General features: G+C 42.6%; 1 protein-coding gene across 1 annotated transcript in view; it reads right to left on the minus strand.

Annotated features, from left to right (window-relative positions):
- The window catches only part of ppef2a (protein phosphatase with EF-hand domain 2a), a 33,101-nt gene extending 24,480 nt beyond the window's left edge, over nt 1–8,621 (minus strand). The window contains exons 1-4 of the mRNA XM_060827380.1: nt 8,551–8,621; nt 5,852–5,981; nt 3,595–3,652; nt 1,085–1,263 (exon numbers count right to left, since the gene is read on the minus strand). Of these exons, the coding sequence (XP_060683363.1) occupies nt 1,085–1,263; nt 3,595–3,652; nt 5,852–5,981; nt 8,551–8,621 (438 nt within the window). The remainder of the gene's footprint in view (nt 1–1,084; nt 1,264–3,594; nt 3,653–5,851; nt 5,982–8,550) is intronic.
- Between the last annotated feature and the right edge of the window lie 6,508 nt (nt 8,622–15,129).

Genomic DNA, 15,129 nt, shown 5'->3' on the forward strand with positions numbered 1-15,129 from the left:
GTGATTTTTCACTATTGACAATAAACTATTTAATTTACTATATTTCATTTGTGTCCCTTCTCAGGGATCCTCCAATATATTAGATATTATTATATTTAAACCAATGTTTATTGTCTATTGCATCCTCCCTTTTCAAAAAAATTGTTTCACTGATAAGCTTGGTCTTGTAACTTAACCAGGATGAAAAGTTTGTTCTGGTAACATAGGAAGCTAGACAAAACCATTTACATGGAAGCAGGAGGTGGCCATTTGGCTCCTCAAACTAACTTCCTTCACCATTGGAAGGAAGCCAGGAGTCCACGGTGGGCCTCACATCGAGGCTAGGAGTCCATTGAGTCTGCACTGGCCTTCCACAAGGCCAAGAGTCAATCAAGTCCATCCCCACTGGACGTCCTCGAGGCCAGGAGTCCCTCGAGTCTATGTGGGCTCACGTCTCCACCACCAATGCCATCACCATGAATGGAGGTAAGTAGAGAGAAAGGAAAGAAAGAAGAAAAAGAAAACAAAACAAAAAGAGGAAAAAGAAGAAAAGAAACAACGGGACAGACGAGCTCTGGAATTATATCTTGGAATAGCATCCACTTATGGTCAATATTTGGATTTATTCTGAACTGAAGCATGTAAGTTTTCCCACAATTCATAACGTCCACCAATCCTTTACCAAAGTCGCAATTAAATTTGAGACTTAAATCTCAGGATACCATACATCTTTTATGAATAATTCCTGTCTATATTCCCTTATAAATTCTCGACCTTTTTAAAAATAATTTTACCATCCTTCCCGGACTTTGTTTTGAGGATCCCAAACATCTCACCCCATTTGTTTCAGTTCTGATGATCATTATTTTCTTACCGATTTAGAGTTGTACATTCAGTGTTATGGATGACCTTTTGATTTGTGCTTTCATTTATGCTTCAGAACTCTTAAGGCTTTTCAATGTCTTTTGATAGTCAGAGCCATTCACCCTTTCACTAGTTATCTAAATGAACTGCCCATTGTATGGGTCATCTTAGTTCCTTTCCAAAGATATTAGACTTTGTATTTAATTGAAAACTAAAACGATTTTGATATCTAAATACTTACTTGTTCATTTTTGAAAGCTTCCAGTAAGGCAGTTACATGTGCAGGAGTGAGCGGGAAACCGAGATGGGGTCCAGTGTAAGAGCCTGAAATCTCAATGTTACTGTAGATGCATTGATTATCCTGTTCGGTATTCTTACATGACCTATTTGTCTGAGTGAAAATTTGGGAAATATGATCTTCTGTGAAGGGAAAGATGGAAGTTAATATTTCTTGGTGATGATAGAAGTATAATACATGAGATTCTGACTTTGCCACATCAACATTTACTGTTAGGATTTCAGAACAAATATGCATTACAAAACTGTAGTTTATTTGATATAATGCACTTTAGATTTATGACTGTACACAAAATCTGTGGCTGAATCTTACATTTGTTGGTTCAGAATAGATTATACCATGTTTTTTTGGAGGGCTCAATTGCTCTGGGGCTATATTTTATCAAACATGCCTGTAACTACCTACCTTACCCCCGCGCCCCTCATGTTCAATTCCAGCCCCACCTTATCATGAGCTGTACCAAAGCAACTCACCACTGCCAGATCCCATTAAAAGCCCCATAGGACACCCAGTGAAGCAACATCAGCCCAGAGGTCCATTTCTGTTTCCTGACATTTGCCCAGACATGGCAGACAGGGGAGATTAGTGGCCCACTGCATGGGCAGGGAATTGGAGATCAGGCTGGTTTGGGTGGTGTAGGGGCAGGACCTCCTTTACTTCCAGTCCCAGTAACGGCTCCCACCATGCCAGTCTGAACCATAGTGGCCACCAGGGTTGGAGCAGTCTCGGATCTCAAAAGGAATGCTCAGCACTAGAGCATTCTCCACTCCATCTGTGTAAGTGCCATCGTTTTCTCTCCAAAACCTCCCACGCACTCTATCTCTGCTACTGTATCCACCTCCCACCCTGCTCTACCACTCTTTCCATTCGTGCAACATCTTCTCTCAGTCACTCTCACCCACCCTGGCCCCTGACAGCACTAATCTTATTTGCTTTCTCTGCTGCTTAATTGACACAGATGTTAAATAACAGATGTGCCACCCACTTTCATTTCTTTAATGCTTGTCTCTCAGTTTTGAAGGCAAACAGCCCCAAGTAGGACAGAAAGATGGGTACTAAGCTCCCTGACATTCGGATCTTCAAGCCTTATGTGGGGAATGCCCTGATTCTGACCACCTCCAGAGGCTGACTGACCATGTCCATGGCCCTAGGCTGCTATCGGAGGCTGCCCTTGACCAAGTGTCCCAGAATTCCTTGAGTGGAGACTATCCCCCTTTGACTTGACTGAGGCCGACTGACAACCACAACAAACCTCCTGGCTTTGTGTCTGTGTTAAATGGCTTTGCAGCTTGCACTTCTGTGTTTTTTTTCCTTTACCTCAGCTCAACTAACCGTGTGGATCAGTGACACAGGTTAAGCAATTCCTCACGGCTGTTCCTGCTCCAAAACTGAAACAGGCTTTCAGCCACATCAGCAACAAAGAAGCTCAAAGGAAATTCCTGGCCATGGATTCGAACTCCACTGCACCAGGCCTGCAACAGCCCATGGGGAAGATTCCCAAATGTGACTTCCTTGAAACTGGGCAATTCTAGCCAAGCACAGCTCTTTTCATGTTGCTGTCAACACTATGGAATTTCCCTGCAATAAAAACCGATTAGATTCAGTCTGCAAATTCAGCAGCCTCAGCAAGCAACTCAATTGTTCCCATCAAAATGCTGTATAATGTAGCCACAAACTGCTTCAATTCCTTCAAAATGATTACAGGTAGCCTGAGTAATTTTGACTTTGTACAGTGATGTAGCGTGTCGGTGCATCAGATGTCTCTTTTCCCTCTGTCCATAACTTTATTTCTGTTGAGTTTGACAAATAAATATCAAGAGAGAAAATTAAACTGGGCTGGTGATTCACTCTCATCCATTTTACAAAACTGCACAAACATACGCAAATTCCTGTTGTCCTGAGATAAATACATATTTGTTATGACAGTCGAGTCTCCCACTTTTGTTATCAGCTTGAAATTTCCCACGTGAGTTTAATAGTTAAGCAGCTTTTATATTGGCTGTGTTTTAATTCGGATTCAACAAGAATGACGTTGATGAGCCAGTCTGCAGCACGTACACTGATATATCCAACTCACCCAGCCACAAACAATAAAGAAAAATCTTTTTAAAATCCTGAATGCTGAACAGAGAAAAAATTTGGTTTGAAACAAACTGGTGCTTTCATTCAGTGTTACCAGACGTTCTATTTGTCAGTCTCCCTCCCAAGGCAGGGAGAAGCTCAGTTACACATCCATCTTAAGCACTAGCCATTCTAGACTAGATATTTTCTACTCAGATTCGTCAAATTCACACACACACACACACACACACACACACACACACACACACACACACACACACACACACACACACACACACACACACACACACCCATTCCCCCCCCCCCACTTCCCCTTCCCCCAGAGGTTGGGACACTACCATTGCACAATAATGCTGTTTTAAACAACTTACGTTCACTGCCAGAAGCTGGAGTAAAGTGGTCCATCAAATAACTGAAAAAGTCATGCAGCTGTGAAACCGGGGGGAAAAAAATCTGTTACTGGAAGTAGGGTAGTGAATGGGAATAGTGTCATCAGTTACAATATAAACATCTACTGTGTCAGTGCTAACAAACACAAGCGGGTACCATTTACAAACAGTGAAATCTCATGCAAGTAGCCATTCTGCACGTGACTATTCAATCAACAGGAAAATCACATTTGGTGTAGACGCTGGTCTCATCCAAGGCATGGAGCCCTTGAGAAGATCAACTGATTCATTCCAAACCAGTGACAAAACCCAATTAATTTTGTGCAGTGAATGAATCCTGAATCCTTCCTTTTGAAAATTACACACTAATTCCTCGAACTGCTATTTTTGGTAATCTCATAGGATTAATTCAATTTGGGTCAGTTGTGGTTCTGTGGATGGCTTTCTTGTATTGAGCCAAAAAAACTGTAGGTGTGCATGCTACTTCAAGAGCTGGAGTTTATGGCGCAGACTGATGGTTTGCTTAAAGTCAGTTAAAAATTGACCCTCCAGGCAAATCCATCCTTCAGCCTTAATATTGGGGTAGGCTAAATTATTTGAGCATGGGACTTATACCCTTCAGTAGGAGTGGCTGTCCAATCTGTTGGGTGTGTAAGGGTGACATCACAGAGAGTGCTTCCCATAGTGCACTAAACACCTTCCAAACGAGGTGTCCTTGCTTCCTTGAAACTAGTTTTCATTCGGGGGGGATACTCTTTCCTGCCTGCCAACAGGGTCTACCAGTTGGCATGGGTAGTGTGTTATCCGTGTCAATAGAGCTGCTAACAAGGCCAATTGATGTTTAATCATTCATTTAAACATGGAGGGCAGACTGCTGATTCCATCCATGGCACAAAGTGGCAGTGAGCTTTCAGCTGGATAGGTTACTAGATCTATTTATGTGTCACCCAGTCGAAAACACATGGAATCCATACCCAGGCCTGAAGTACAAAAGTCAAAGACAACACTCCACTGAAGCAATGCAGTGGAGTCAGAGCTGCAGTCTTTCTGAAAAGATGGAAAACCAAAGCCTTTTAGTGGCCTACTCAGGCGGATATAAATGATTCCATATTTCAAAGAGAGTGATCCCTAATATCCCGGCCAATATTTATCCCTCAACATACCATAACCAGATTTTCCAACCATTGTCACATTATTGCTGGTGAGAGCACACTGTCTCCAGCTGGCTGCCAACAGTGACAATATCTCACGGACTGTGAAGTGTTTTAAATTGTTCTTTGGTCCTGAAAGTGATACATCAATAAAAATCTATCTTTCACCATAAACATCTTTACTGGTCCCAAGGCACGCTGAGGGTAACAGGATCATCTTAGGAAGTTCTGGATTGCTCCAAGTTTCAGCGCTCTATCGTTCTGTTGTATTTCATTAATTGTGATAGAGATGAGGCGTCATCAGACATGTTTTTCAAATGTAGCCCAGCACCTCTATCCCCACCATCTCCAGACTAGAAATGGGCTTTGGGATTGCTTAGGTTTAAAGGTCAAGTTCACGGAGCCAGACAGTCTCCTGTCACTGTGCATCCACCCTGGAAACGAAAATCAGGGATGTCGAATTTAGAACACAGATCTGAGTCATTCAGCCCCACTGGTCCCCGTTGATGATTATACTCCTCATGCATTTCTCATCCCTCTTACTTTAACCTTTTTAGTTTAACCTTCCATTCCTTTCTGTCTCTCGCCTCCTGTTGACTGCTTCTACACTATTCAGTTCAACTACTCCTTGTAGCAATTGTAACCATTTAAACTAATCTTTGAATAAATAATACCCTCTTGAATTTATTAATGCCATGGTTAATTTTCTGAAACACCTTTCTGTTTGGACTCTGGCCAGATATCTCCACATTATAGACTGTGGTACTGGCTTGAATTTTGTGAAAATCCAGTGTCCCTTCATCTTGCTGCTAGAGTAGAGTTAGAACCAGTATGAGAACAAAGGGCCAAATGGCCTTCTTTCATATCACTAATTCTATAGTTTAATTCTTAAATGAGGATGGTCATGTCCCATCATTGTGATTGAAATTCAATTCCCTTTTACAATCTAGTTTGGGAACCCTCATCCTGAAAGAACTTGGTAGAATTTTGGCCTGATCTCTGGCCACATTGCTAGAGACTTTGAGAGGTGAGGACAGTATCTTTTCATGATATATAGCAGACCACAGTTCAAACCTGTTCATTCTTACCTTGATTTGATCCTGCTCTCCTGCATACTCAATTGATTGAAAAATAGTCCACGTGCACCGTCTGCGAACTTCCAACCGGGCAACATATTGACGATACCACCTCTGAATGAGAATGGCAGCCTTGATGGCTGTGAGGAGGATTACATACAAATGCAAAAGAAATTACTTAGTTGCAGAGTTAATTCTCCTCTTCTTGGTCAGGTAGCAGTGAAGTGGGACTTCCACTTGACTGTTGGCTTCTGCATCATTGACCCTGACTCATACTTCCTGGGTCAAGGCTTATTCATTTTGTGGTATGAGCTTCCTGCAGGATTCCAGCCTGCAAAAGGGAAGTAATATTCTGCAGAGGGAAACAGCATTTATTGGTAGGCTCTGGTCTCTGACACAGGCTGAAGAATTGTTGCAACTTGAACCCGGTATGTGTGCTGTGCCTGAAGGCAGATCCCTAATCCATTGTCTGTTGATACTTCAACCTGAGCCAATCTCTCAGTTGTTGCAGTCAATAGTTGTTTGCAGTTGCCTTCTACTCCCAGGCCAAGAGTAAAGAGACAAGGCCCACACCTATCCCTGTGAACCAGGAATTGAACCTGTGTTGTTTGTATTGTTCAAAAAACACGCCAACCATTTAACCAAATGATTTTACTGGCCCAGTAATGTAGAGTAGTGGTATATAAAAACAAGCAAGCCTTCTAAAAAGCATTACAATGAATGAATAGCCTTTTACAAAGGTATAGCGGCAGATGATTAAGAAGAAACAAAGGAAATAAGGAAATGCATTGAATCCCTATGGAAAGTGATGGAGCAGCCCTGCACCTGATTGCTGATGAATGCCTATCAGGGTTGAGGTAGAGATGCAAGGAATGAGTTATAAGGTGGGTTGTTTCTGTGGCACTTTATGCCACCACCCTGGATGTCCACATTTCAGCAAATCCACAAGGATTGGTTTCTTGTCAAATCTGATGAAAAATCACCAATTTTTCTCCGTCTGCTGACTGGCGGCACGGTGGCACAGTGGTTAGCACTACTGCCTCACAGCGCCTGAGACCCAGGTTCAATTCCCGACTCAGGCGACTGACTGTGTGGAGTTTGCACGTTCTCCCCGTGTCTGCGTGGGTGTGCTACGGTTTCCTCCCACAGTCCAAAAATGTGCGGGTCAGGTGAATTGGCCATGCTAAATTGCCCGTAGTGTTAGGTAAGGGGTAAATGTAGGGGTATGGGTGGGTTGCGCTTTGGCGGGTCGGTGTGGACTTGTTGGGCCGAAGGGCCTGTTTCCACACTGTAAGTAATCTAATCTAATATTTTCCAGCATGTGCTGTTTTGATTTCAGATTTCCACCTCCTGCATATTTGATTTTGTTGACTCTCACTGACCTTAGGCACATTGTGCCAATGCTCGTTGTAGTTGTAGTGTCTCAGTAACAGACAGTGCAGTGTGACATCTGCTTCACTGCTGACCAAATACTGACAAGTCACTTCCCAATGTGTTGAACAGATATGTGAGTCAGAACTTTCAGGAAGACAGCTTGGCAGGGATAGCCAAGCAAGACTGCACAACTTCTTGAATATCATCTTCCATACAATGCCTCTGACAGCCTGAAACACAGTGATTGCAATGCCACTGCAAAATCATCGTGGTTAGATATCCAGTTACTAACACTATCTCTGTCAATAGAGTCTTCCATCACAATTTCATTTCATTCATTTATCATTTATCTGCTGGCAGGTCCCAGCCTAAATTATTCTGCTTACCTGGCATTCTGTGCTTTTAATGTACTTTGTTCCTTTGAAAGCAACAATTTGATTTAAAATTGCCATTCTTGTTTCAAATCTCTCCCTAGCCTTTCGCCTTGCTGCTTCTATAATCTGTCCCTGCCCACAATCCTGATGTGGGATATAGGTAAAGCAGTGTTACTTCTGCAATCATTATTGCTTATGCAAGATAAATGAACTCACACCAGTGTATAATTGTTTCAGCCAAGAACTGAGTTAACAAGAATGAAAACTATGTGAAGGAAATATATAATTGTTTTTGCATTAGCTAAAATGTGCATACAAGAATGAGATGTGCCTGCAAACAATGGTAGATGTTACAGACAAATAGACAAGGTGCTGTGAGGGGACAGGGTGTAGGTTAAGCTAGCTATGCCTGTACAAACAGTAGTTATAAGCATCTGTTTCCCGCTTCTGCAAAAACAAAAACAAACCACAATCAAGAGATGATAAGGCCCAGTATGGATGAAGAATGGGAGGAAATGTTACAAGCAAAGGAAACAGATGGCAGTAAAGGAGGATATACCTAACAATGGACCACAGCAGGATGTGGTGAAAATGGCCAAGCAAAGCTTGTACTTTGTTATGCACACGGCCGGATAAGGCAAGAGATAAACAACAGTAATGGGCGCCGGGTTGAGAAAAGTGGGAGATGTAAACAGGGGAGGAGCAATGGAATAAGTGGGGGAGGAGCAAAAGAAAAATGAATTGTATATATGGTATGTACTTATTAAACTCTGTGTCTATTTTAGACACCACTCTTGCAAGCGTATAATAAACGATACTGCTGCTTCAGATCTTGCCTCTGACTGAAATTATTGAAGTGAATGGGTTCTATTTCCCACACTGGGATGTCTGTGCTCCTTTCAGTCTGACCTCTTCAGCACTTATGATTTTAATTGCCACACTAGGAGCAAGCAAAGCTTTCATCTTTCTGAGCTCTGGAACTTCTTTCTTAAACATCCAAGATGTCCTTTCTTCTTTATGCTCCTTTGAGACATACCCTCAAATCTATCTTTTTGACCAAACATATGATCATCTGTCCTAATATTTTCTTAGGTGGCTCTTTTTCAAAGTTTTCTTTGTAGCTTTGGGACATGTTATTACACGACAAGTCACTATATAAATACAGTGCAAGTTATTTTGGGTATTACTGACCTTAGGTTAGGATTTTATCTAGCTAAGACTATTTGTGATATCATTACAGCCAATGTGGTTGACTGCTAAATGTTCTCTAAGCTGGTCCAACAAGCTAATGAGTTATAATAAACCTCCATCAGAGGATCAGTGTTGTTTATCAATAACTTTCTGAGAAATTAAGGATGGATAATAACTTCTCAGCCTTCTCAGTAACATCACTATCCCGGTGAATTATTCTTCTGTTGATAGTTTTATAATAACATTGAGTTGGTCTAAATAAATTAGTAATCACGCTACTCTCCTTTAATAGCTCAAACTTTTACTAAATGTTTTTAAAGCTGCAGTCCAAACATATTTGCATCGCAAAATTTCCCTCCAATGTGGATCACAATAAGCCTCTAGTGTTAATTTGAGTGCTGGAAACTAGCAACTACATTGCTGGGTGCACAATACTCAATTTATCTGACTGTTTAAACAATGAGTTCTATTAAATTAAGTAAAAGTAAAAATGTAAAACCAGTATAAGGCTGATTTTACTGTAAGGAGGCTAAGAGAATTAATGACATTATTTCTTACCTGTCCCAGTTGTGCAGTGATATTCTACAATACATAAACATACAGAGAAGTGAATTAGTTAATTCTGTTTATGAAGAATGACACTAGGACACTAAATGAGCAGTTTATTTTACTGATTCATTGGAAGTGGGCATTGTTGGCTAGGCCAATATTTATGACCCACCTGTGATTGTCTTTGAGAAGGTTAGCAGCCTTGTTGAAGTGCTGTAGCCCATCTTCTGTAAGTAGGCCCACATTGTTGTTAGGGTGGGAGTTCCAGGATTTTGACATAGTGTCAATAATGGGAGGGTGATATATTTCCAAGTAGGGATGGTGAATGGCTTTAAGGGGAACTTGTAGTTGGTGATGCTCCCATGTATCTGTGCTATTGCCCTTTCAGATGGTAGTGTTCATTTGTTGGTTAGGTGCTGTCCAATGAACCTTGATGAATTTCTGCAGCGTATCTTGTAGATGGTATATATTGCTGCTAGTGTGCATCTGTGGTGGAGGGATTAGATATTTCAGGATGTGCTGCCTAATAAAACAGACTCCTTTGTCCTAGGTGGTGTCAAACTCCTTGAGTGCTGTTGGAGTTGTACCGATCCAGGCAATTGGGGAGTACTCCATCACATTCCTGACTTGTGCTTTATACATGGTGAACAGGCTTTGGTGAGACAGGAGGCGAGTTACTTGCTACAGGATTCCTAGCCTCTGACCTGCTATTGTGGCTACAATATTTATCTGAAAATGTGTTACTGAAAAAGCGCAGCAGGTCAGGCAGCATCCAGGGAACAGGAGATTTGACATTTCGGGCATAAACCCTTCTTCAGGAATCTGGCTTATGCCCAAAACGTCGAATCTCCTGTTCCCTGGATGCTGCCTGACCTGCTGCGCTTTTTCAGCAACACATTTTCAGCTCCGATCTCCAGCATCTGCAGACCTCACTTTCTCCTCCTACAATATTTATCTGGCTAATTCACTTTAGTTTCTGGTCAATGATACAGGGCATGCCATTGAATGTCAAGTGACAATGGTTAGAATCTCTCTTATTGGAGATGGTCATTGCCTGGCACTTGTGTGGCACAAATGTTGCATGCCACTAATCATCCCAGACCTGGATATTGTCAGGTCTGCTAAATTTGGATATAGATTGCTTTACCAGCTGAAGAGTTGGGAATGGTGCTGCCGACTGTGCAGTCATGAGTAAATATCCCACTTCTGACCATATGATAGAGGAAAGGTCATTGATGAAGCAGCTGAATATGGTCAGGCCTAGGGCACGACATTCAGGGACTCCTACAGACATGTCCAGGAGCTGAGATGACTGTCCTACAACAATTACAACCATCTTCCTATGTGCCAGGTTTGACTCCAACCATTGAAGCTTTCATTTTTAAATCCCTACAGTGTGGAAACAGGCCATTTGGCTCAACATGTCTTCACCGACCTTCTGAAGAGTAACCCACTCAGGTCCATTCTCTATTGTCCCACATTTACCCCCTAACTAATGCACCCAACCTACACATCCCTAAACACCATAGGCAATTTAGCATGGCCAGTTCAACTAACCTAAACATCTTTGGACTGTGGGAGGAAACCGGAGCACCCAGAGGAACATAGAACATAGAACAATACAACGCAGAACAGGCCCTTCGGCCCTTGATTTTGTGCCAACCTGTGGACTTTTCTCAGCTCATCCCCCTACCCTATCCCAAAATCATCCATGAGCTTATCTAAGGATTGTTTAAATCTCCCTAATGTGGCTGAGTTGACTACCTTAGCAGGGAGGGCATTCCACACCCTTACCACTCTCTGTAAAGAACTTGCCTCTGACATCAGTCTTAAATTTACAACCCCTCAATTTAAGTTATGCCCCCTCGTACAAGCTGACGTCATGAACAGAAACCCATGCGGACATGGGGAAAATGTGCAAACTCCACACACACAATCACCCAAGGCAGGAATTGAACTCGGGTCCCTGGTACTGTGAGGCAGCAGTGCTAACTACTGAGCTACCATGCCATCCCTCCCTGATTCCCATTGACTGCAATTTTGCTAGGGCTTCCTGATTGCACATTTGTTCAAATGTGGCCTTGATGTCAGCACTTTTGTCTATATTGGACCAAGGCTATGATGAGATCAAGAGTAGACTGGCCCTAGCCATATACAAACTAGGTGTCAGCAAGCACGTTATTCTTATACAGTGTTGGTGACGACTTCCATCATGTTAATGATGGTTGAGAGTAGAATCATGAGGGAGTAATTGGCCAGCTTGGCTTGTCCTGCTTTTTGTATATGGGACAGACCTCTGTTTCCTTCCACACTATCATGTAGATGCCTTGCTGCAATTATACTGGAGTAAGTTGGTTCGGAGCATGGCAGGTTCTGGAGCATATCTTCACAGGGCATTTGCAGTATCTAGTGTCTCCAGCCCTTTCTTGATATCATATGGAGTGCACTGAATTGAATGAAGACTGACATCTCTAATTTGGGGGACCTCCGAGGAGGCCAAAGTGGACCCACTTTGCACTTAAGGTCATAGAGTCATAGAGGTATACAGCATGGAAACAGATCCTTTGGTCCAACCTGTCCAAGCCAACCAGATATTCCAACCCAATCTAGTCCCACCTGCCAGCACCCAGCCCATATCCTTCTAAATCCTTCCTATTCATATACCCATCCAAATGCCTCTTAAATGTTGCAATTGTATCAGCCTCCACCACTTCCTCTGGTAGCTCATTCCATACACGTACCACCCTCTGCGTGAAAAAGCTGCCCTTAGGTCTCTTTTATATCTTTCCCCTTTCATCGTAAACTTATGCCCTCTAGTTCTGGACTCCCCGACCCCAGGGAAGAGACTTTGTCTATTTATCCTATCCATGCCCCTCATAATTTTGTAAACCTCTATAAGGTCACCCCTCAGCCTCCAATGCTTCAGGGAAAACAGCCCCAGCCTATTCAACCTCTCCTTATAGCTCAAATCCTCCAACCCTGGCAACATCCTTGTAAATCTTTTTTGAACCCTTTCAAGTTTCATAACATCTTTCCGACAGGAATGAGACCAGAATTGCACTCAATATTCCAAAAGTGGCCTAACCAACAGCCGCAACATGACCTCCCAACTCCTGTACTCAATACTCTGACCAATAAAGGAAAGCATACCAAACGCCTTCTTCACTATCCTATCTACCTGCAACTCCACTTTCAAGGAGCTATGAACCTTCACTCCAAGTCTCTTTATTCAGCAACACTCCCTTGGACCTTACCATTAAGTGGTTAAATCCTGCTTCTGGATCAGTGGTGCTGGAAGAGCACAGCAGTTCAGGCAGCATCCAACAAACAGCAAAATCGATGTTTCGGGCAAAAGCCCTTCATCAGGAATAAAGGCAGTGAGCTGGAAGCATGGAGAGATAAGAAGACTTGCTTTCCCAAAATGCAGCACCTTCTGGCTGAAGCTTGTTGCAAATGCTTCAGCTTTATCTCTGACATACTGGACCCTATCATATTGTGGGTGGGGATATTTATGGAGCTTCCTGCTCTATTGAACTGTTAATTGTCCATCATGTCTGCAGATCTGATCCAATCACTTAGCTCTGAATGTCCCTTGCTACTGATTCTGTTTGGCATGCAGGTAGTCCTGTTTGATAGCTTCTCCAAGTTGATACCTCACCTTTAAGCATGTCTGGTGCTCCTTCTGGTACGCCCTCCTGCATTCTTTATTACACCAAGTTTGAGGGTAATGGTAGAATGGAGAATAAGCCAGGCCATGATGTTGCAGATGGTGGTGGAGTATAGTTCTGCTGCTGATGGTCCACCCTGCCTCATGTGAATCCTAATCTTGAGTTGCTATATCTGTTTGGAGTCTAACACATTTAGCATGGTGATGCAAAGTGCAACACAGTATGATGGACAATATTATCACTGGATTTCATCTCCACAAGGATATTGCATCTTACTGATACCATCATGCTCAAATGACTACCACCTGATAAAGGAATGACGCTCCGAAGGCTAGTGTGCTTCCAATTAAATCTGTTGGACTATAACCTGGTGTTGTGTGATTTTTAACTTTGTACACCCCAGTCCAAATCATGTTCAAATGTATCTGTGATAGGGAGATTGGTAAGGTTGACTTGGGCTCCCAGGACACTAGTTGGGCTTCTAGATTATTTTCCAGTAGAATGACGCACAGGTTTTACCTCACTGACAAACGAACATGTTGTCCAAATTTACTTAGTTGGTTTAAACACTCAATATATGCAGAAGGTCAGCATTTCCAGTATTTAGTCTTTGAACTACTAAGGAATCCACAGTTAGAGTAAGGACAAAGTGATGGCATAGTCCTACACTAATAATCTAGAGACCCAGTTATTGTCCCATGGACACAGATTTAAATCCACCATGGCTGAAGTAATTTGAATTCAATTAAAGAAAAAGTGAAGTAAAAGTCAAAGATGATCATGAAGCTATTGTTGTAAATAACTCGTTGTTCACTGATGCCCTTTAGGGGAGGAAAGCTGCCATCCTTTCTAGTCCACATGTGACTCCAGAACTTCAGCAATGTGGGTGACTTGATTATCCTCTGAAATAGTCTAGCAAGTTATTCAGTTCAAGGGCATCAAAGGATGGACAGCAAATGCTTACCCAATTAGTGATGCCTACATCCAAAATGGCTGCCAGGGCATATATGGTGACGATGACCTCGTGGTTTAAACATTGGAATGGTATTCCTCAGATCCAGTTAGTGTTCTAGTGGCCAGGGTTCAAATTCCATCCTGGCAGATGGAACTAATGTAACTTTCTTTAAAAATGGATTTAGAAATCCAGTGATGTCCATGAAAACATCCATTGTTTTTAAAAATCCATCTTACTGTTTTTATTAATATCCTTAGGAGAGAAATGCCTTCCTTATCTGCTCTGGTTTATATGTGATTCCAAACCCACAACAGTTTTGTTGACTCTTAACCTGAAAAATCCTCCTTACTAATATCTAGAGCCTTAACTGGGTGAGCTATCTGGAGATAGTGAGGGCTGCAGGTACTGGAAAGGCTTCAGCCCTGATAATACATTGACTCTCCTGATTCTCTGATGCTGCTTGACTTGCTGTGCTTTTTCCAAGCTCCACTCTTTATTGACTCTTGGTGAGTTATCTCACAGTCTAGTCACACAATAACCTGATATAGTCATACTTACATTATATCTTACTCAGACATTCCCACCGACAGGACAGACCCAGCAGAGGTGGCAGTCCACTAGGATTTCTTAACATTGACTCTGGATCTCATGAAGTCTTCCATGAAGGGCGGCACGGTGGCACAGTGGTTAGCACTGCTGCCTCACAGCGCCAGGGACCTGGGTTCAATTCCCGCCTCAGGCGACTGACTGTGTGGAGTTTGCACGTTCTCCCCGTGTCTGCGTGGGTTTCCTCCGGGTGCTCCGGTTTCCTCCCACAGTCCAAAGATGTGCGGGTCAGGTGAATTGGCCATGCTAAATTGCCCGTAGTGTTAGGTAAGGAGTATATGTAGGGGTATGGGTGGGGTTCGCTTCGGCGGGTCGGTGTGGACTTGTTGGGCCAAAGGGCCTGTTTCCACACTGTAAGTAATCTAATCTAATCCCATGAAGTCTTATGGCACAGGTCAAATATGGGCAAGGAAACCTCCTGCTATTATCACGTACTGTCCATTCTTGATTAGAGCATTTGGAGGATACACTGAGGGTGGCAAGGGGGCAAATGAACACTGCGTAGAAGATTTTAATACCCATCACCAAAAGTAGTTAAGAGCATCACTACTGATCAAGCTGGTCTAATCCTAA

Source organism: Hemiscyllium ocellatum, chromosome 1, assembly GCF_020745735.1.
Source record: "Hemiscyllium ocellatum isolate sHemOce1 chromosome 1, sHemOce1.pat.X.cur, whole genome shotgun sequence".
NCBI classification, from domain to species: Eukaryota; Metazoa; Chordata; class Chondrichthyes; order Orectolobiformes; family Hemiscylliidae; genus Hemiscyllium; species Hemiscyllium ocellatum.